The sequence below is a fragment of the Haliotis cracherodii genome, unplaced genomic scaffold (genome assembly GCF_022045235.1).
Source record: "Haliotis cracherodii isolate W230 unplaced genomic scaffold, xgHalCrac1.p SCAF_2, whole genome shotgun sequence".
Lineage (NCBI taxonomy): Eukaryota > Metazoa > Mollusca > Gastropoda > Lepetellida > Haliotidae > Haliotis > Haliotis cracherodii.
In genome coordinates this window covers 66,427,638-66,452,344 of record NW_027266275.1, presented here as the reverse complement: position 1 = coordinate 66,452,344, position 24,707 = coordinate 66,427,638, and the positions used below count along the sequence as shown (strand labels likewise).

The following is a 24,707-nucleotide window of genomic DNA, read 5'->3' as shown; positions in this document are numbered from 1 at the left end:
TAAGCTCCTCTCAGTGATCTATCGTCTCCACACGCAATGTTGTTGAATAAGCCAAGGGATGTTGAGAGCTTTCAATCTTTGTTCGTGAAACGTGTTCCGAGAGTACATAAGCACGCATTTTGGTATTACACAATGTGTAATACAGCTGTATGTTTATTAAACGGGTGATCTCTTCACGGGCAAGTAATAAAAAATATTTTTCGTCTTCTTTTGTTTAATTATGAACTTATGAAGCACTGTTATGCATTCTATGTGAAAATCCGAGTCTAACCAATCTCATTAAAATCAGATCTTAGTTCTCGCTACCGCTAAACAAAGCTTTGTTTAGCGGTAGCGAGAACTAAGATCTGATTTTAATGAGATTGGAATCTGATTTCACAATTTGAAGCTTTCGATCCTGGCTTCGTTGCTCTCTAGGACTTGACAAGATGCTCGTCTATCAAACAATTCATCGCCGTTTAGCCTCAACCGTTTAAAAAAAATACTTAGCTAGTTTTAATTCTATGCTTAATGTTCCCCGTTGTGTATCCTCCAGTTGGCTTACATCTAGTGTATCATATCTCAATTCTGATATGATCAAAAGATGGCTACTGTATATATCCACGGGTTATAGCGAAAACAGCACCTCGACTCAAGCGAAAACGGCACCTTATTTTTTTTTACCTTGGTCAAATAAATGATATTAAACTTACATTGTAACTTGCAAACGCCAATAATTGTGAGATGTTAAAACAAGTTTACATGAGAAATTAGCCTCTACTCCAACTATAATCCAACTTAGCTTATACGCAACTCAACTTATTGTGAAAACATACCATGCTTTGAAGAAAAAATAATAGAAATTAAACTCACATCGTCTCTTACAAACACAAATAATTTTAAAATAAAACAACTAAGAAATTACCGTGTGCGAAATACGCATCAGTCGGAAAGCGCATGTTAAATCTCCAAAGTAAGTAAGTAAGTAAGAAATTAGCCCCCTACTCCAATTTACTCACCGACTCTGATTGGGAGGCGCAGTTAACTTATTGTGATCTGATCAACTACTTTCAAGCCCAGTGGATTGCTCATCCCATCTTCTCTCCCAGATCCTGGTGTGTGTTCAACATAGCTGTCAGGACGAATAACTTTGTGGAAGGAAATAACAATACAAATTGTTCAAATACACACAATAAAAATAAACTATATTAAATAATAAAAATGTTTTTATTATACATTAAAATTTCTGTTTTCTCACTTTTTAGGTTGGCACAGACGTATCAACAACAAGGTGGGTGAGCAGTCCCTGAGGAGATACAGATTGATCCCAGAGATGTTCCGAGAGGCGAGTCTGTTGCCTCTACAGTCAAGACTCATTCAGAAGGGACGACTCTGGGCGTATGTGCGTCCCCACGCTGTCGCCTTCACAACCGACATTGGATTTGAGAGTGAGGTCCCTTGGCAAGATGTGCTACTAAAAATATTACAAGACAACTGACATGCCATTCTTCTTGTGATATGGTCGGCCCTGACCCACATCTAAGACGATATTACAAGATGGGTGACACCGAGCTGAAGTTCAAATCCCGGAGATCGTGTGTTGTAAGCAGACACGGAAGTGTGGCGAGCAGCCAGCCCTTAGCGTCCCAGATCGGACGAGGTAACGTTGTAGATTCGTAAATTGGCTTGTGACTGACTACGTATAGGAGATGGGGTTTTAGATTTACCCCGTGACCTTTGTTAAGTTCCGCTCCTCCCACTACATAAGGTCAGGGACACCCTAATGTAGGCCTATATATTGTGGTTTGCAGCACAGGAACTCGATATTGCTCTTTGTAAAAATATACGCCCCCGTATACTCCATAAAAGTATCTCTTTGTAAAAATATACCTCCCCTATACTACATAAAAGACTTTTATGGAGTATAGGCGGGCGTATATTTTTACAAAGAGCGATATCGAGTTGTGGTTTGCAGGTGACTGGAGTGGATGTAAAATCACCGCACAAGTGATGTATCAAATGTCAGTCGCTCATAAAGACCCCAGATCATATATTTAATGACACAATCGCCCCCATTTCATTCGCTTCACTGTCTCAGCTCTAGCAACCTATACCCCTCCCCCCTCCCCCCCCCTGTCAGCTCTCTAATTAAGAGACTTCAGGGTGCCTTTTAAGAATTATTGTATTTAACCTAAAACACAACTTTATTTCATCTTTATATTAGTCTACAAAACTTTATTTGATTCATTCATTCATTCTATAACTTGCAAAGATCTATTATTCATTAGTGATTCATTAGTCTACACAAATTTCATTCATTCATTCATTCATTCATTATGTAACTTGCAAAGATCTATCATTATCATATCCATCAGTGGTAGGACCCATCACCTATCTACATTTGTTCAGTTTGGGTCGTTATAACAAATTATAAATTCATCATATATATCTAGGACTCCAAATTGGCCAAACTAAATGCCCTTGGCAACCAAATTCAATTAAATGATCTAAGACTAAGCATTTAGCCTCTTCCTCGATCGTGTTTATTGGCCATGTCACATTGATGTCCAAACATCTACAATTCCATAACATTAGATAACTATACAATGATATGAATTGGGAAGTATTTTCATTCTAATTTAGGAATGTTTACTGACATTTTGTTTTGGACAAATATCAGCCTCTTGGCAGACCTAGACAGATGCAAATGCATATTTACATGTTAACCTTGGTTTAAATTGCACCTGAAAATCATGAATGGATAACAAAAATGTATTACTTCATTGTTACTATAGTTACGGAACTGTTTTTCAGATGTACTTAAGTCAGGTGGAAATGCTGCTGATGCTGCTGTTGCCATGGCAGCAGCCTTGAATGTGACTGAGCCATGCTCAACTGGAATTGGCGGAGATGCATTTTGTCTCTTTTATGATGCAAGATCAAAAACAGTGAAAGGTTTGAATGGCAGGTATGTAAAGTGTTATTAGACAAGACTAAAAGTATGTTTTGTGTCTGACTTGTGTTGGGGGCGGTCGGGTAGCCTAGTGGTTAAAGCGTTCACTCGTCACGCCAAAGACCCGGGTTCGATTCCCAACATGGGTACAATGTGTGAAGCCCTTTTCTGGTGTCTCCCGCCGTGATATTGCTGGAATATTGCTAAAAGCGGCGTAAAACCCAACTCGCTCACTCACTCTGACTTGTGTCACTCCAGACAGAAAAATATATCTTGATCCCTGTCAAGCAAAAAGTGTGAAATATTTGATATATGAAATATATGTATAGACCATGGATTTGTCCACTTTATGTTATGTGTTTTGGTAGCAGATATGTGTGCGAGGAATTAATACATGGTTAGTCAAAAGAAATATGTGTGTTTCCATTTCCTAAATTACCCTAATCTTATGGGCCCCCACCTAAAGTGTTTCCTTTTCAAGTTTATCACCATATGTATATTGTTCATATGCACTTCATTCAAGATAAAGCAGTCATTTAAAGATAAGAAAGTAAATTATTATTTTTAAATCGATATACATACTTAAAGTTGGGTGGGATCCAATTGATCATAGGATCCCTAAGTACATATATATATTTCTTTGCCCTAATTGTCATATTTGTGGATGAACCCACCTATATGTCCTTGTACAATTTTCATGACCCTCCCCAAAAATCAAAATGCAAAAAGACTTTATTTTTTTTATAAAATGTCCATTGTAACATGACTCTCTCCAAACATGTGTCTTATTTTTTGTGACTCTCCCCTGATTCTTTCTGACCCACCCACCCCTATAAGTGATCCCCTCTGAACCACTGACCCACCCACCCCTATAATTGATCCACTCTGACCCAACCACCCCTATAATTGATCCCCTCTGACCCACCCAACCCTATAATTGATCCCCTCTGACCCACCCAACCCTATAATTGATCCCCTCTGACCCACCCACCCCTATAATTGATCCCCTCTGACCCACCCAACCCTATAGTTGATCTCCTCTGACCCACCCACCCCTATTATTCATTCCTTCTGACCCACCCACCCCTACAAGTGATCCCCTCTGACCCACCCACCCCTATTATTCATTCCTTCTGACCCTCCCATCCCTATAAGTGATCCCCTCTGACCTACCCACCCCTATAATTGATCCCCTCTGACCCACCCACCCCTATAATTGATCCCCTCTGACCCACCCACCCCTATAATTGATGCCCTCTGACCCACCTACCCCTATAATTGATTCCCTTTTGACCCACCTACCCCTATAACTGATCCCCGCTGACCCACCCACCCTATAATTGATGCCCTCTGACCCACCCACCCCTATATTTGATGCACTCTGACCCACCCACCCCTATAATTGATGCCCTCTGACCCACCCACCCCTATATTCATGATAAATGACCGGACCCTGAGCTACCACTTGGAGGTGATTAATGAACAAGAAGTTAATACATCAACTGTCCTTGTCTCTTCATGTCATTTGTATATGAAACCCCATCACTTTTTATGTTTTTTTCATTGCAGCAGATATTAATATCAGACTTACATTAAGAGATTATTTTCACCATCTTTGAACACAAGGTACTGCTAAAGTGCTTGGTTCCAATTAAAAACAAGAGTTTGCCATAACGTGGCTATATCCCATGCCCCTGTTACGGAATTTATGCAAAATAAAATCTAAACAAACCCTAACCTTTTTTTAACCGAGGTGGAACTTGTCATGGAAATTGTAAAAAAAAAGAAGAGTTTGGAACCTAAGTCCATCTTGTTGCCATGGAAACGTAAAAAATAAAAATTTCTAAAATTTCTAAATAGCAAAAGGCACCAGTTCAGCCTGTACTTGACAGACCTGCAAAGTTTCATGAAAAAATATTGAACCGTTTCTGAGTTATGCTCCGGAAAAGAAACGTGACAGACGGACGGACAGACCCCGGTTCTATATCCCCCGCCAACTTTATCCCCTGCCAACTTTGGCATTGGATCTAGCGAGACCACCTCAAATTTCAACACAACAGGTTTATCTCCCAATTAGCTTCCCTGCTCATATTTAATTACTCAGAAGGAAATGGCACTTGCTTGTAGCCCCACTAGAGTCATCTTCATGTCAGCCCAGGACCTGTGAAGATCCGGGGTAGAATAGGTCTTCAGCAACCCATGCTTGCCGTAAAAGGTGACTACACTTGTTGTAAGAGGCGACTAATGGGATCAGGTGGTCAGGCTCTGTGGCTTGGTTTGATGCATGTCATCGTGTTCCAATTGCATGGATTGATGCTCATGATATTAATCACTGGATTGTCTTGTCCAGACTTGATTATTTACAGACCGCCATCATATAGCTGGAATATTGCTGAGTGAGGCGTTAAACAACATAGAAAGCAAAAAAATGGTGTCAGTCCCCAAGCTAAAATCATTTTACAGCAGAATATGGTAACTTGATCCATCCAAATATCACTATGAGGTGAGGTGAAATTGGGTTTAACGTCGCGTCCAAGATTATTGCACTTATATAGCGACATGCATGCACGTGTGTGTGTGTGGCTGCTTGTACTAGTCCGGACTGATGCCGATTTATTGTGCTAGCCCACTGAGATACCATGCCGCAGTTTAACATGAATACCCCACTCAGACACAGTATACTGACTCCAAGCCGACCAGTCCTTGTTTTAGCCCCTTTATGCCGAGCGCCAGACAGGGTAACAACAAGTACCATCTTTTAACGTCTTTTGGTATGACACGGCCTGGGATCGAACCCCAAACCTTCCGCTCTCTAGGTGGACGCTCTACCACTAGACCACGGAGGCGGTCCATATCACCATGTATTATGTCAGGGTTTGTTTTCACGCTTCTGGTTATTTTTTGTAGTGGGCGTGCACCATCAGCCTTGACCTTGGACCTGTTGAAAGGTGAAGGGTTCAGCAATGATCATCCCTTCCCCGTCACCCACGCCCATGCTGTTACTGTCCCCGGGGCTGCTGCAGCATGGGTCGACACAGTGGAGAAATTCGGCAGCGGCAAGGTAGGTAACTCTTGCAGTCTTCCACATTGCAGATGGGCGCAAATAGGCCTACTGTTGGCCCACGTCAGCTGTAAAGTATGACACCAAAGTATGTAGAAGCCTTGGTGGCTGAGTTGGTCAGATCGCTGACTTTGTTTGCAGGCGATTAGGTACCTCACTCTGGCAGTGTGGGTTCGAATCCCGGACGGGACTCAACCCCAAAAAGTACGAGGATCTGTACTTCACTCAGAAAGTGTTATCCCAAATATAACATTTGTTACATCATATTTTGTACTCAAACTCGGCTGATACCAAATTTTGGCACTCTGAATGTGCATTTTAGACAAGTTATACTGACATAACTGTAGGACATTATGCAAAATTATGGAAAAATTATACATCAACCATAACTGTTAGAATGCATATCAACATTGTTTTTCCACCATTCCTTGGGATGTAAATCTCTTTCCTCATCTGTTTATATGAATCACAAAGAGTTCCAGCTTGACCTTTCACAGGTGACCTTAGCTAGATCACTGTTGTCCAAAAAAAATGAGTCAACCCTGGACAAACCTAAATAGGGGGAATAAAAGGGCTTCCAAATCTTATAAAAAAATTAAATTAAATATTTACAAATCACATCATGACTGTCCTAGTATCAATGATCGGGTTAGCTGAAGGTGTTGGATGTTGGGCATTGTGGAACAAACACAGGATATATTCAGGCCGAGTAAGCATACTCCCTTTTTTTGGTATCAAGAGTCCTAGTATATCAATATAAGGATATTCAAGTTGGAATATTCTGAATTCTGCTTCAAGCTGACCCTGGCTCAAATCCTGGCGCCGGCCATCGACCTGGCAGAGAATGGATTCCCTGTGCAGCAGTGTACAGCTTATTTCTGGAAAAAAGGTAACATGCAGAAATTTGAATAATATTTATTATTTTTAAATTGTATTATGTGACTAACACATGGTAACAATTGGTAATATACAATGAATAATGTACCAATGAGATGCAGATTGACGAATCACTGATGACAACTGTAAAATCAATCAAATGATTTGGATTTGTGATGGATCATTTGGTGCCATTTCCTCACATGTTGATGTTGATGGTGATTGGAGGTAGCTGAGGTGAAATGGAGTTTAACATCAAATTCAAGATTATCGCACTTATATAGCAACGTGCATGCATGTGTGTGCTGTTTGACATTAATACCCCACTCAGACATAGTATACTGACTTCAAACCAACCAGTTTTTGTTTAAGACCCTTAATGCCAGGGCAACATCAGGGTAGCATCAAGTACCATCTTTTAATGTCTGTTTGTATGACACGGCTGGGTTTAAACCACCAACCTTCGAGGCAGATGCTCTATCAATTAGACAACTAGGTTCGGAGGTGGTGGATGGTGAATACAGAAAACATACCTATAGTTAGTGATGAGTGAGTGAGTTGGGTTTAACGCCGCTTTTAACAGTATTCCAGTTATATCACGGCATGTCAGCTTGATGTGGGAGTAAAGCCCGAAGTGATGCAGGTCTCAGACGTTTACCACTTCGGTGAAACCCACAAGCATGGGTATGGTGCTGACAAACCTAGAAACATAATGGGGGCGAATCGGGATTCGAACCCACAATGATAGGTTTCGGACGCAACTCTGCACAGTGAATCGCGGGGCCTTAGACGACTGGGCCACCCATGCCCCCAAGTTAGTTATGACACTAGACTGACGTGATGGCATCAATCTCCAGGCGCCCACCTCCTGTCGGATGCCTCCAACACACATGGCCGCGATCTGCTACTGAACGGTGCGGCACCAAGACATGGCGACCTCATGACGATGCCAAACTTAGCCAAGACATTCAGGGTATGATTGAGTAAATGAATGTTGTTTTACGCTGCAGTCACAGGTACTGAAGCTGTATCACTACCACCTGTATAAAGCCAGTCTGGACTAGCCAAACCTGTGGCTGACAGCATGAGCATCCGTGGTATGAGACCTGTGAAGATTCCAGGGTAGAATAGGTCTTCAGCAACCCATGCTTGCCGTAAAAGGCGACTATGCTTGTCGTAAAAGGCGACTAACTGGATCGGGTGGTCAGGCTTGCTGACTTGGTTGATGCATGTCATCGATCCCAATTGCGTGGATCGATGCTGATGATATTAATCACTGGATTGTCTGGTCCAGACTCTGTTATTTACACAACGCCGTCGTATAGCTGGAATATTGCTGAGTGCGGCATTAAACAACAAACCAACCAACCAACCCGTGGTATGATGGCAGTCAGCTACATCACATTTTGCAACCACTTGATCCTCATTGGTGGTGTTCTGAAGACAAGCATTGGATGTGGGGTCAGCATTGGATGTAGGGTCAGCATTGGGTGTGGGGTCAGCATTGGGTGTAGGATCAGCATTGGGTGTGGGGTCAGCATTGGGTTTCGGGTCAGCATTGGATGTTGGGGTCAGCATGGGTGTGGGGTCAGCATTGGGTGTGGGGTCAGCATTGGGTGTGGGGTCAGCATTAGGTGTAGGGTCAGCATTGGGTGTAGGGTCAGCATTAGGTGTGGGGTCAGCATTGGGTGTGGGGTCAGCATTGGGTGTGGGGTCAGCATTGGGTGTGGGGTCAGCATTGGGTGCAGGGTCAGCATTGGGTGCAGGGTCAGCATTGGGTGTGGGGTCAGCATTGGGTGCAGGGTCAGCATTGGATGTGGGGTCAGCATTGGGTGTAGGGTCAGCATTGGGTGTGGGGTCAGCATTGAGTGTGGGGTCAGCATTGGGTGTGGGGTCAGCATTGGGTGTGGGGTCAGCATTGGGTGTCGGGTCAGCATTGGGTGTGGGGTCAGCATTGGGTGCAGAGTTAGCAGTAGGTGCAGGGTCAGCGACATACGAAGCTAAACAATAAGCCACATCACATGGTGTACATGTAACCCCGCAATCTTCTTTTTTTTGGTTCTTACTACAAGCACTGCATGGGTGTAGGTTCTCTAGTCTGTCCTGGAATACTAACATGAGAGGCTTTAGAGCCTGTGAAACCTGGCAAATATTTCCACTTTCTGTCAGTTCTGTTGTAAAGGTGAAGAATCGGAAATCAATATTTTTAACCAACTATTTTCTGAAACCGATAAGTTTCTGTATCTGGTGAAATGTTCCTCCCAGGCAGTGGCTGCTGATGGAAAGAAAGGCTTCTACGAGGGACGAGTGGCACAGTCTCTGGTTGATGTCGTCCAACAGCATGGGGGAGCTATGACCCTGGATGACCTGAAGAGTCATGTGACAACCTTCGAGGAACCAATCAGTGTTGACTACCGTGGGTGTCGGGTGTGGGAGATACCCCCCAGTGGCCACGGAATCGTGGCTCTCATGGCCCTCAATATACTGGAGGGCTTCGATCTTAAAAGTAAGTCAGTCAGTCAGTGTGTGAACGTTGTTTTATACTCAGCCACCATTCCAGCTATATACATATTAAGTAATCAAAAGTCGGCCAAGCTAACCAGTGGTTGATATTATGAGCAAAGCTTGGTACATGCTAAGGCACAATCAACCATGTCACACGTTGTAACCACCCCCTTCCAATTTCCGTCAGCTCAGTGGGGTAGTTTGGACTTTGCTCTCCAGAACTTAACAAGGCCTTAAAATTGAGCATTCCAAACGAAGAATAATTTTTAAAAATACATAATTTTTTCAAAATAAAATAATACAAAAGAAGGATTATGTGCCCAGTTTGTAGGGGGGTTATGGGAAACACAAACTGATATTTGATTAATCATTGTTATGTACACGCATCTATGGAAAGCACTCTTAATTCCTTCTTTTGAGCGGGGGGCATGGGTGGCCCAATCCTCTAACGCGCCGCGATTCGCTGTGCAGAGTTGCGTCCGATTATGTTTCTAGGTTTGTCAGCACCATACGCGTGCTCGTGGGCTTCACCGAAGTGGTAAACCTCTGAGACCTGCATCACTTCGGTCTTTCCTGGTACATTAAGCTGACACACCGTGATATAACTGGAATACTGTTAAAAGCGGCGTTAAACCCAACTCACTCACACACCTTTTTTGATAGGCAAGGGCCATAACTCTGCTGAGTACCTGCACCTCCTGATCGAGGCCCTGAGGCTGAGTTTTGCCGACACCCAGTGGTACTGTGCTGACCCCTCCAAGGTCAGTGTGCCCGTACAGGGAATGATCAGCAAGCAGTATGCAGGACAGAGGAGACAACTCATCAGTGAGACCAGGTACGTCACTCCGGTGCAAGGGTTCCACTTCTGGCAACAGATTTGTCCGCTTGTACTATTGCTCTGTGTGATCATCTGTACTGTTACTATAGTGTTAGGTGATCTGAGGTGTCACAATTCAATGTACAGTGAGTGAGTGAGTGAGTGAGTGAATATTGTTTAACGCCGCTTTTAGCAATATTCCAGCAATATCACGGTGGGGGACACCAGAAATGGACTTCACACATTGTACCCATGTTGAGAATCAAACCCGGGTCTTCGGCATGACGAGCGAACGCTTTAACCACTAGGCTACCCGACCGCCCCTTCAATGTACAGAATTATCAGCCTCGTGGTATGGGACTACTATTATTCTTTGTTGGACCTCTTCCAGCTGGTGCTGAGGAATTATTTTTGCTCTTTTAAAAGAAGGTCAAAGGTCAAGGTCAAGAGAAAGCAAGAGAGATATGGGGTTACACTTTCTATTGGGAACCTTTGGTATGGTTAGTCAAAGGTCAAGGTCAGAGCTCAGCTTTTTGTAAAACATGGTTATGTTTCGTGATTACCCTTTCTCAATGGGTGTATCATTTAACTTAGTATATATCTTCTTTAGGATAGGTTCCAGCTTTTGAAAGGTTTTGATCAAGATAAGTAAAACAAAAAAGATTGCAGAATGGTTCCTGTTGGACAGCTTGCAGCAGGAGAATGGTTGTAGTTAATGTAGATGAGGTTGCAGAATGGTTCCTGTTGGACAGCTTGCAGCAGGAGAATGGTTGTAGTTAATGTAGATGAGATTGCAGAATGGTTCCTGTTGGACAGCTTGCAGCAGGAGAATGGTTGTAGTTAATGTAGATGAGGTTGCAGAATGGTTCCTGTTGGAGACCTTGCAGCAGGAGAATGGTTGTAGTTAATGTAGATGAGGTTGCAGAATGGTTCCTGTTGGACAGCTTGCAGCAGGAGAATGGTTGTAGTTAATGTAGATGAGGTTGCAGAATGGTTCCTGTTGGAGACCTTGCAGCAGGAGAATGGTTGTAGTTAATGTAGATGAGGTTGCAGAATGGTTCCTGTTGGAGACCTTGCAGCAGGAGAATGGTTGTAGTTAATGTAGATGAGGTTGCAGAATGGTTCCTGTTGGACAGCTTGCAGCAGGAGAATGGTTGTAGTTAATGTAGATGAGGTTGCAGAATGGTTCCTGTTGGACAGCTTGCAGCAGGAGAATGGTTGTAGTTAATGTAGATGAGGTTGCAGAATGGTTCCTGTTGGAGACCTTGCAGCAGGAGAATGGTTGTAGTTAATGTAGATGAGGTTGCAGAATGGTTCCTGTTGGACAGCTTGCAGCAGGAGAATGGTTGTAGTTAATGTAGATGAGGTTGCAGAATGGTTCCTGTTGGACAGCTTGCAGCAGGAGAATGGTTGTAGTTAATGTAGATGAGATTGCAGAATGGTTCCTGTTGGACAGCTTGCAGCAGGAGAATGGTTGTAGTTAATGTAGATGAGATTGCAGAATGGTTCCTGTTGGACAGCTTGCAGCAGGAGAATGGTTGTAGTTAATGTAGATGAGGTTGCAGAATGGTTCCTGTTGGACAGCTTGCAGCAGGAGAATGGTTGTAGTTAATGTAGATGAGGTTGCAGAATGGTTCCTGTTGGACAGCTTGCAGCAGGAGAATGGTTGTAGTTAATGTAGATGAGGTTGCAGAATGGTTCCTGTTGGCAGGGCAAAAGCAGACATGGAGCGGGGTAGCCCAACCACTGGCAGTGACACGGTGTACTTCACCGCTGTTGACTGTACCGGCAATGCCTGCTCCTTCATCAACAGCAACTTCATGGGCTTTGGAACAGGAATAGTCCCTGATGGGTGTGGTTTCACACTACAGGTAGGTGTTGTAACAGAACTGTTAAAACATCGTCTACAGGGACTGAATACTTCAACTATTTTGGGCCATGGATTCCAATACTTTGACGCAAATTAACAAAAGTTGCTTTTATACTTAGAATGTTTTGTAGTACAGCGACAGTTTCAGCAAAAGGAACGTATCATTATAAATATGCATATCTCAACTCTCATACTTTAACAAAGATTTAGGCACAGCACCAAGAGCACTTTGTGTTATTCTGGAATCCAGGTTAGAATTGGTCCTCAGCAACCTAAACTGGTCAAACGAGGCAACCAAATGGATTGGATGGTCAGACTCAACCTAATCTCATTAAAACCAGATCTTAGTTCTCGCTCCCGCTAAACAAAGATCTGAGGACATCCCATTACGAGTCACATCACTAATTTCAAATTGGCGACTACGCTTTGAAACATATTTTGACAAATGCTCAATTACAAATTTGCAACCTGAACAAAAAATATTCTGGAATGGCTAATAGATGGTCTAGAATGTAAGGATTCAGTCGTTAAACCCGTAACTATCGTTCGGAATACACCATGTTAAAGTTTTCGAGATTGCATGATTAGGAATCACATTCCGACTGTCACTTTCATAATCTGGTAAGCGATGCACTGATTGGTCAGATGAAAGGTCGTTTTGACGTGACCCCTAATGGGATGTCTTCAGATCTTTGTTTAGCGGTAGCGAGAACTAAGGTCTGATTTTAATGAGATTGGACTCAACTTGGTCGATAGCTTGTCCTTGTACCCCAAGAGCATGGCTCAGTGCTCACAATATCAATAACTGCATAATCTGGTCAGGTCGAGTTTACAAAGGCTGCCATCATAAGCTGGAATATTGCTGAGTGCGGTGTTAAACAGCAAACAAAAAATCGTACAACAAACAAATGACATCCAATCAGCCAAGTCCCTGAAGCTGACCACCCAATACTTTTTAATCAGATCTCACTAAGTGAAGGGAAAACTGGGGACTTGTTCTACCCCGGACTCCCCACAGACCCTGTGTCGTAACACAGATAAGCAGGAGTGTTCCTATTTTCAGAACCGTGGAGCAGGATTTTCCCTGGACCCCAAACACCCCAACTGTGTAGCTGGGGGGAAGAGACCCTACCACACAATCATCCCCTCCATGGTGACGTCAGCTGACACTGGTAGGTAGAAACACATGGGTGTTCACAGGTGTTCACAACAATGTAAGTAGTAAGACCACACAGGTGTTCACAACAATGTAAGTAGTAAGACCACACAGGTGTTCACAACAATGTAAGTAGTAAGACCACACAGGTGTTCACAACAATGTAAGTAGTAAGACCACACAGGTGTTCACAACAATGTAAGTAGTAAGACCACACAGGTGTTCACAACAATGTAAGTAGTAAGACCACACAGGTGTTCACAACAATGTAAGTAGTAAGACCACACAGGTGTTCACAACAATGTAAGTAGTAAGACCACACAGGTGTTCACAACAATGTAAGTAGTAAGACCACACAGGTGTTCACAACAATGTAAGTAGTAAGACCACACAGGTGTTCACAACAATGTAAGTAGTAAGACCACACAGGTGTTCACAACAATGTAAGTAGTAAGACCACACAGGTGTTCACAACAATGTAAGTAGTAAGACCACACAGGTGTTCACAACAATGTAAGTAGTAAGACCACACAGGTGTTCACAACAATGTAAGTAGTAAGACCACACAGGTGTTCACAACAATGTAAGTAGTAAGACCACACAGGTGTTCACAACAATGTAAGTAGTAAGACCACACAGGTGTTCACAACAATGAAAGTAGTTAGACCACACAGGTGTTCACAACTATGTAAGTAGTTAGACCACACAGGTTTTCACAGCAATGTATGTGATTAGACCACCTATGGTTCACAACTATGTAAGTGCTTACAACCACACAGGTGTTCACAGCAATGTTAGTGATTAGACCACACAGGTGTTCACAACATTGTAAGTAGTTAGACCACACAGGTGTTCACAGCAATGTTAGTGATTAGACCACAGAGATGTTCACAATAATGTAAGTGATTAGACCACACAGGTGTTCACAACAATGTAAGTGATTAGACCACACAGGTGTTCACCACAATGTAAGTAGTTAGACCACACATGTGTTCACAGCAATGTAAGTGATTAGACAACACAGGTGTTCACAGCAATGTAAGTGATTACAACCACACAGGTGTTCACAGCAATGTAAGTGATTACAACCACACAGATGTTCACAATAATGTAAGTGATTAGAACCACACAGGTGTTTACAGCAATGTAAGTGATTAGAACCACACAGGTGTTTACAGCAATGTAAGTGATTAGACCACACAGGTGTTCACAACAATGTAAGTGATTAGAACCACACAGGTGTTTACAGCAATGTAAGTGATTAGAACCACACAGGTGTTTACAGCAATGTAAGTGATTAGACCACATAGGTGTTCACAACAATGTAAGTGATTAGAACCACACAGGTGTTCACAGCAATGTAAGTGATTAGAACCACACAGGTGTTCACAGCAATGTAAGTGATTGGAACCACACAGGTGTTCACAACAATGTAAGTAATTACAACCGCACAGGTGTTCACAACAATGCAAGTAATTAGAACCGCACAGGTGTTCACAATAATGCAAGTGATTGGAACCACACAGGTGTTTAAAAAAGCTCACAAGTGAGCTGATTTACAAATAGCAACATCATAGAACATAATATGTACGTGAGTTGAACAACACAGCTGTACAGAACAACACTACTGTGTTGAACCACACAACTGTACAAAATACTGTACTTGTGCAGAACAGTGCAGTATTTCTCCGATGCAGTCACTACTCCGTGTGGATCAGAAATGTACTGATTGTAAGTTTGGTATGGTTTGTCATCCAATATGGCCACCAAGGCAGCCCTATTGGATTACACGTAATGGACTTCTTGTTTGTAACCACTGTAGCTATTTGAACCGTTCTGTGACTTGGCTGCCTGTTGTCCAGGTGACCTGCTGTGTACGCTGGGCGTGATGGGAGGCTATATGCAGCCTCAAGGCCATGTGCAGGTCCTGCTTAACATGCTGGAGTTCCACATGGACCCACAGGAGGCTCTGGACCAACCACGCTTCCTCATCGGAGGAGGATATGGGTAGGTGAACACTGAAGGCATATCCACAGTCACGGGGATCCATCAGAAATCCATCAGTACATTACCTTATATGGGTAATAAGAGTTATCTCCCTTTACACCTAAATAACTTCTCCAGCAATCTGTTGAATTTAGCGAATGGCAAATGTATGACATACGCAGATCAGGGTGAGGTGAGGTGAAATCATCCAAGATTATTGCTTTATATCGACGTAGATGCACATGTGTGTGTGTGGCTGCTTGTACTAGTCCAGAGTGAGTGAGTGAGTGAGTGAGTATGGTTTTAAGCCGCTTTTAGCAATATTCCAGCAATATCACGGCGGGGGACTCCAGAAATGGGCTTCACACATTGTACCCATGTCGGGAATCGAACCCGGGTCTTCGGCGTGACGAGCGAACTCTTTAACCACTAGGCTACCCGACCGCCCCTGTACTAGTCCAGACTGATGTTGATAGTGCTAGCCCACTGAGATACCATGCCCCAGTTTAACATAAATACCCCACTCAGACACAACATACTGACTCCCAGCCAGCCAGTCCTTGTTTTAGAACCTAAATTCCGAGCGTCTGACTAGGTAGCAATAAGTACCATCTTTTAACAATTTTTGGTATGATGCAGCCAGGGATCAAACCCAGGACCTTCAGCTCTCAGGGCGGACGCTCTACCACTAAACCATGGAAGCGGTCCCTCAGATCCAGAGTTGGGTTAGGGGGAGGGGGTTTAATAATAATGCATAGTTCTATCTGCATCATTCTATGCACTAAGGAATGCTCAAGGCGCTACAGTGTAAACATAAGTGACCCACCATGAGATGAGGGACCTTTTGGGTGAAAAATCACATTTTTACTTCTAATTATATTTTAAAACAACAGTATCCTAGGACCACAAAAATACAGTTCATAACCTTCAATTCATACTTATTACAGACATACACGGCATCAAACATTTGGACTCATTCCTGCAAATTCCCATTTTCAGACTTATGACTGTTTATGTAATGATTGCAGTTTTGGGATATGTCTGATTAATTGAAATGTATGGTGAAATTTTTTAAAATACTGTTTTTATTATTACATTACAAACTAACGAGAGAGAAATAAGATATTTTTGTGCAGTCCGCACACATATACAGAAGTAAATTTACGTCAAATGTCTTTCTTTTTGATGTCAAAGCACAATTGTATCTTAGCAACCACAAGGTCCGTTTTCTCCTGGTGGCTCACATATAACATAAGTAAAAAGTATATATACATGATGTACACAAGTGTGGGAAAACTGGATAACAACGGTTGTTATAAGGGAGTAATGTTGGTTGGTTGGTTTGTTGTTTAACGCCGCACTCAGCAATATTCCAGCTTCATGACAGCGGTCTATAAATAATCGAGTCTGGACCAGACAATCCAGTGATTAATATCATGAGCATCAATCCACACAAATAGGATCGATGACATGCATCAACCAAGTCAGTGAGCCTGACCACCCGATCCCGTTAGTCGCCTCTTACGACATGCATAGTCACCTTTTACGGCAAGCATGGGTTGCTAAAGACCTATTCTACCCCGTGATCTTCACAGGTATATGGGGAGTAATGAAGATAAGATGGATGTGTATTTACAGGGGTGCGCTCCCCCACCTATCCCCACCTACCCACACCTACCCACACCTACCCCAACCTACCCACACCTACCCACACCTAACCCTACATACCCACACCTAACCACACCTAACCCCACCTACCCACACCTACCCACACCTAACCCTACCTAACCCCACCTACCCACACCTAACCCCACCTACCCACACCTAACCCTACCTACCCACACCTACCCACACCTAACCCTACCTAACCACACCTAACCACACCTAACCCTACCTACCCACACCTACCCACACCTAACCCTACCTACCCACACCTACCCACACCTACCCACACCTACCCACACCTAACCCTACCTACCCACACCTACCCACACCTACCCACACCTAACCCTACCTACCCACACCTAACCCTACCTACCCACACCTACCCACACCTACCCACACCTAACCACACCTACCCACACCTAACCCCACCTACCCACACCTAACCCCACCTACCCACACCTACCCACACCTAACCCCACCTACCCACACCTACCCACACCTAACCCCACCTACCCACACCTAACCCCACCTACCCACACCTACCCACACCTACCCACACCTACCCACACCTAACCACACCTAACCCTACCTACCCACACCTACCCACACCTAACCCCACCTACCCACACCTACCCACACCTACCCACACCTACCCACACCTAACCCTACCTACCCACACCTACCCACACCTAACCCCACCTACCCACACCTACCCACACCTAACCCCACCTACCCACACCTACCCACACCTACCCACACCTACCCACACCTACCCACACCTAACCCCACCTACCCACACCTAACCACACCTAACCCTACCTACCCACACCTAACCCCACCTACCCACACCTACCCACACCTACCCACACCTAACCACACCTACCCACACCTAACCACACCTAACCCTACCTACCCACACCTACCCACACCTAACCCTACCTACCCACACCTACCCACACCTACCCACACCTAACCCTACCTACCCACACCTACCCACACCTAACCCTACCTACCCACACCTACCCACACCTAACCCTACCTACCCACACCTAACCCTACCTACCCACACCTAACCACACCTACCCACACCTACCCACACCTACCCACACCTAACCCTACCTAACCCCACCTACCCACACCTAACCCCACCTACCCACACCTAACCCTACCTACCCACACCTACCCACACCTAACCCTACCTACCCACACCTAACCCCACCTACCCACACCTACCCACACCTACCCACACCTAACCCTACCTACCCACACCTACCCACACCTAACCCTACCTACCCACACCTACCCACACCTAACCCTACCTACCCACACCTACCCACACGTAACCCTACCTACCCACACCTAACCCTACCTACCCACACCTACCCACACCTACCCACACCTAACCACACCTAACCCTACCTACCCACACCTACCCACACCTACCCACACCTAACCCTACCTAACCACACCTAACCACACCTAACCCTACCTACCCACACCTACCCACACCTAACCCTACCTACCCACACCTACCCACACCTAACCCTACCTACCCACATCTACCCACACCTACCCACACCTAACCACACCTAACCCTACCTACCCACACCTACCCACACCTAACCACACCTACCCACACCTAACCCTACCTACCCACACCTAACCACACCTAACCACACCTACCCACACCTACCCACACCTACCCACACCTACCCACACCTAACCCTACCTAACCACACCTACCCACACCTACCCACACCTACCCACACCTAACCCCACCTACCCACACCTACCCACACCTACCCACACCTACCCACACCTAACCACACCTACCCACACCTACCCACACCTACCCACACCTAACCCTACCTAACCACACCTAACCACACCTAACCACACCTACCCACACCTACCCACACCTACCCACACCTACCCACACCTAACCCCACCTACCCACACCTACCCACACCTACCCACACCTACCCACACCTAACCCCACCTACCCACACCTACCCACACCTAACCACACCTAACCACACCTACCCACACCTACCCACACCTACCCACACCTAACCCCACCTACCCACACCTACCCACACCTACCCACACCTACCCACACCTAACCCCACCTACCCACACCTACCCACACCTAACCACACCTAACCCCACCTACCCACACCTACCCACACCTACCCACACCTAACCCCACCTACCCACACCTACCCACACCTACCCACACCTACCCACACCTACCCACACCTAACCCCACCTACCCACACCTACCCACACCTAACCACACCTAACCCCACCTACCCACACCTACCCACACCTAACCACACCTAACCACACCTACCCACACCTACCCACACCTACCCACACCTAACCCCACCTACCCACACCTACCCACACCTACCCACACCTACCCACACCTAACCCCACCTACCCACACCTACCCACACCTACCCACACCTACCCACACCTACCCACACCTAACCCCACCTACCCACACCTACCCACACCTAACCACACCTAACCCCACCTACCCACACCTACCCACACCTAACCACACCTAACCACACCTACCCACACCTACCCACACCTACCCACACCTAACCCCACCTACCCACACCTACCCACACCTAACCCCACCTACCCACACCTACCCACACCTACCCACACCTAACCCCACCTACCCACACCTACCCACACCTAACCCCACCTACCCACACCTACCCCCACGTAACCCCACCTACCCACACCTACCCACACCTACCCACACCTAACCCCACCTACCCACACCTACCCACACCTACCCACACCTAACCCCACCTACCCACACCTAACCCCACCTACCCACACCTACCCACACCTACCCACACCTACCCACACCTAACCCCACCTACCCACACCTAACCACACCTAACCCTACCTACCCACACCTAACCCCACCTACCCACACCTACCCACACCTACCCACACCTACCCACACCTAACCACACCTAACCACACCTACCCACACCTACCCACACCTACCCACACCTAACCACACCTAACCCCATCTACCCACACCTACCCACACCTACCCACACCTAACCACACCTACCCACACCTACCCACACCTACCCACACCTACCCACACCTAACCCCACCTAACCACACCTAACCACACCTAACCCCACCTACCCACACCTACCCACACCTAACCCCACCTACCCACACCTACCCACACCTAACCCCACCTACCCACACCTACCCACACCTACCCACACCTAACCCCACCTACCCACACCTACCCACACCTAACCCCACCTACCCACACCTACCCACACCTACCCACACCTACCCACACCTAACCCCACCTACCCACACCTAACCCCACCTACCCACACCTAACCCCACCTACCCACACCTACCCACACCTACCCACACCTAACCCCACCTACCCACACCTACCCACACCTACCCACACCTAACCCCACCTACCCACACCTAACCCCACCTACCCACACCTACCCACACCTAACCCCACCTACCCACACCTACCCACACCTAACCCCACCTACCCACACCTACCCACACCTAACCCCACCTACCCACACCTACCCACACCTACCCACACCTAACCCCACCTACCCACACCTAACCCCACCTACCCACACCTACCCACACCTAACCCCACCTACCCACACCTACCCACACCTACCCACACCTAACCCCACCTACCCACACCTACCCACACCTACCCACACCTAACCCCACCTACCCACACCTAACCCCACCTACCCACACCTACCCACACCTAACCACACCTACCCACACCTAACCCCACCTACCCACACCTAACCCCACCTACCCACACCTAACCCCACCTACCCACACCTACCCACACCTACCCACACCTAACCCCACCTACCCACACCTACCCACACCTACCCACACCTACCCACACCTACCCACACCTAACCCCACCTAACCACACCTAACCACACCTAACCCCACCTACCCACACCTACCCACACCTAACCCCACTTACCCACACCTACCCACACCTAACCCCACCTACCCACACCTACCCACTCCTACCCACACCTAACCCCACCTACCCACACCTACCCACACCTACCCACACCTAACCCCACCTACCCACACCTAACCCCACCTACCCACACCTACCCACACCTAACCCCACCTACCCACACCTACCCACACCTACCCACACCTAACCCCACCTACCCACACCTACCCACACCTACCCACACCTACCCACACCTAACCCCACCTACCCACACCTAACCCCACCTACCCACACCTACCCACACCTAACCCCACCTACCCACACCTAACCCCACCTACCCACACCTACCCACACCTACCCACACCTAACCCCACCTACCCACACCTAACCCCACCTACCCACACCTACCCACACCTAACCCCACCTACCCACACCTACCCACACCTACCCACACCTAACCCCACCTACCCACACCTACCCACACCTAACCCCACCTACCCACACCTAACCCCACCTACCCCCACCTACCCACACCTAACCCCACCTACCCACACCTAACCCCACCTACCCACACCTACCCACACCTAACCCCACCTACCCACACCTAACCCCACCTACCCACACCTACCCACACCTAACCCCACCTACCCACACCTACCCACACCTACCCACACCTAACCCCACCTACCCACACCTACCCACACCTACCCACACCTACCCACACCTAACCCCACCTACCCACACCTACCCACACCTACCCACACCTAACCCCACCTACCCACACCTAACCCCACCTACCCACACCTACCCACACTTGAGGCATACTTATCTTGTAAACATACTGAAATCATATAATCAAACCTTTTTGTGATGTTTTGGACAAACGTAACATGACTGTCCTACAGAAAAGTTTGCAAATTATTGCTTTAATGCAGCATATTTCTTGTGAAAATCTGCGCTTGTTAGGGGATTCCATCAAGTACATATGTATTTAAGGAGAGCATCGTCCTGAGTGTCTTTTGATATCAAATTTATCAACAAGAGTCGATTTAACACTTTAACACTTAAAAGCTACTGAGGATTTTAAAACAATTATAATAAGTTGCTATTTATCATCTAAAATCATTCTTTTAACTTTTTCAGTTTGTAAAAAAAATTGTTTGTTTGTTGTTTAACGCTACAGTCAGCAATTTGGCAGCTATATGACATTGGTCTTTGAATAATCATGTTTGGACCAAACAATCAAGAGATTGATATCATGAGCATCAATCTACCTGATTGGGATATGAACGCCACGATATAACTGGAATATTGTTAAAAGCGGCAATAAACTCAGCTCACTCACTCACTCACTGATTGGGATATGATGACTTGCATCAGCAAGCCTGACCTCCCAATCTTGTGAGCATGGGTTGCTGAAGACCAATTCTAACCTGAATCTAACAATGACTCTCATCGTTACTTCTGTCCCTATCTCCTGTTCAGACTGTCACCAGTGATAGCAATGGAAGATGGAATATCTGAGGAAACTTTGGAGAAACTCAAGAACATGGGTCACCCAATTACTGGACCTGTCCGAGGTCATGACAGGTCAAAGTTTGGAAGAGGTCAGGTTATCACGCGTGGCAATTGGTGGCAGACAGGAAGTGGACATGTACAAAGCAGCAATGTATTGTGGTCTGGATCTGATCCAAGAGCAGATGGACAAGTTGCCGCCTACTGAAGACAGGTGGAGAGAACGAGCTGTCCAGAATAGGATGTGTATGGAACGCCAATGTTCAAAATCCAAACTATAATCCTGCACGATCAAATATGGCCTAGTAAAAAAAAAAAAACTTTAATGATGACACCATATTTCTATAAAGATTATGTGAATAATATGTTATACAGATGTTATCAAATTTTATCAAAGTTATACTTGAATTCTTTACAAATAGAAAAAGTATTGTCAAGAACAAAAAACAAAGTTCTACAAAATCTGGCTCAGCAGTAAAAATGAACTTACAAATTTAAAAAGCCTGACGACTCCTACAAATCCCACTGATGTTCTACCAGCCCTCAAGATATCTTTAACATCAGATGAATCTGCCACACGATGTGTAGCTGTGCACAAACATTAATATATTTTTTTTCCCATGTGTGATATTTTATCTATGTACGGGTACGAGATCTCCAGGGCTTGGTGGCCTATGCTAGGTTCTATCGCCTTGTCTCTGTATGTGTGTCATGCCATAATAGAATCATATATAACATCATGATCATAAACCATTTATGAAAGAGAGAAACCATCTTAAATTTTTAAACCAATTGGAAGAATTTTATATTGGATTTTTAACTGTGAAGAATTACAAGCAAAACATGCATACATATCGAGAATGTTTTATTAACCAGAATAGAAATATTTCAGATGAAAAATTGTGACCACAGGATTGGTTAACATTGTATCATGCCCATTGATCAATATGTCTGTTGGAGGCATTGGCCATGTATGTTGAGTTGTAGACAGGCACAATTTCGTCTGTATTTATCCAAGTCTATGTAACTAAGAAAGATACCGTTGTAATTGGATTACCAGTATTTCTTTTGAATACAACAACCAAATTTATACAATTACAGTAAAGTACGGTTATAACGAACTCAAAGGGACTACTAATTTTAGTTCGTTTTAACCGTAGTTCGTTATAAGCATATATACAGCATAACTACAGCAAATAGTCGGGACCAAAAAAGTAGTTCGTTATATCCGTCAGTTCGTTATAAGCGTGTTCGTTATAACCGTAGTTTACTGTACTGTTAAATTGTCTGCTGACAGTTGCATGTGTGGGACGAAAAAGTGTCTTAGCGTCTTAGTAGACTGATATTATTCCTGTGGTGAAAACTCTCACTGGTGCATATGTTGTCAAACAGGAAACTGACCCAGAAATATACATAAGTTTCTTGAAAACAATAGTTATCCACATACTAGTTGGAACTAAGTTGGTATTTAAACCATATATTTATTCTAGAGGCATTGAAACCATATTCCTTATACCAGAGGGACTTGCGTGGCTGAACAAAGTCATGAATAATAAATCCGTAATTGTGCAATAAATTATGATGGTCCATATTCCTGGAAAATGTTTTACTCAGTGTCGAATGAAAACTCTTCATTTCAAACTCCAGGAGTGACATGAGAGATACATCCATATGTTTGCTATTGCTGTTATGTCAAGAACTATTCTCAGACTGGTTCTAATCCTTCAGGGAATCCTTCTCAGGCGCCGCGATTCGCTGTGCAAAGTTGCGTCCCTTGAGCACGACAGAAACCTATGGTTGTTGGTTCGAATCCCGGTTCGCCCCGATTATGTTTCTAGGTTTGTCAGCACCATACCCGTGCTCGTGGGTATCACCGAAGTGGTAAACGTCTGAGATCTGCATCACTTCGGGCTTTCCTCTCACATTAAGCTGACCCGCCTTGATATAACTGGAATAATGTTAAAAGCGGCGTTAAACCCAACTCACTCAGGGAACAGTGGACTAGTATGTTTCATGGGTATCCAACAGTCAACCCACTCATATATCGGGTACCCATTCCCTACGGGGTGGACAGAGGCACATGTGAACTAAATAACCTCCTCAGAGTGACACCACACCTTGTGACACTTGTGTGATGTGACGCTTGTTTCGGGTGTCAACCCAGACAATTTATTCATGTAATATCTTGTTACCGCAGATTTGGCAGCAACACTAATAACTTCATTTTCAAATTATGTACACTTTATCTCCTTGTTGATTATATTTTTTTTACACAAATAAAACTAAAAAATATAAAGTAACACATTGTT

General features: G+C 45.2%; 1 protein-coding gene across 1 annotated transcript; it reads left to right on the top strand.

The window, feature by feature from the left end:
* Positions 1-1,375: 1,375 nt before the first annotated feature.
* On the top strand, positions 1,376-22,669 carry LOC139469456 (glutathione hydrolase-like YwrD proenzyme). Its single transcript, XM_071251635.1, has 11 exons — positions 1,376-1,639; positions 2,794-2,947; positions 5,840-5,993; positions 6,792-6,882; positions 7,727-7,842; positions 9,135-9,375; positions 10,038-10,209; positions 11,903-12,062; positions 13,125-13,233; positions 15,080-15,224; positions 22,369-22,669. The coding sequence occupies exons 1-11, from the start codon at positions 1,498-1,500 to the stop codon at positions 22,604-22,606; spliced, it is 1,722 nt and encodes a 573-aa protein (XP_071107736.1). The 5' UTR covers positions 1,376-1,497; the 3' UTR covers positions 22,607-22,669.
* Positions 22,670-24,707: the final 2,038 nt, after the last annotated feature.

Excerpts from the sequence above, each read along its gene's own strand:
- LOC139469456 (XM_071251635.1), top strand. The coding sequence starts at position 1,498 with ATGGTCGGCCCTGACCCACATCTAAGACGATATTACAAGATGGGTGAC. Across the intron at positions 6,883-7,726 it reads AGCTTATTTCTGGAAAAAAG|GCGCCCACCTCCTGTCGGAT; the intron begins GTAACATGCAGA and ends ATCAATCTCCAG. Across the intron at positions 13,234-15,079 it reads GGTGACGTCAGCTGACACTG|GTGACCTGCTGTGTACGCTG; the intron begins GTAGGTAGAAAC and ends CCTGTTGTCCAG.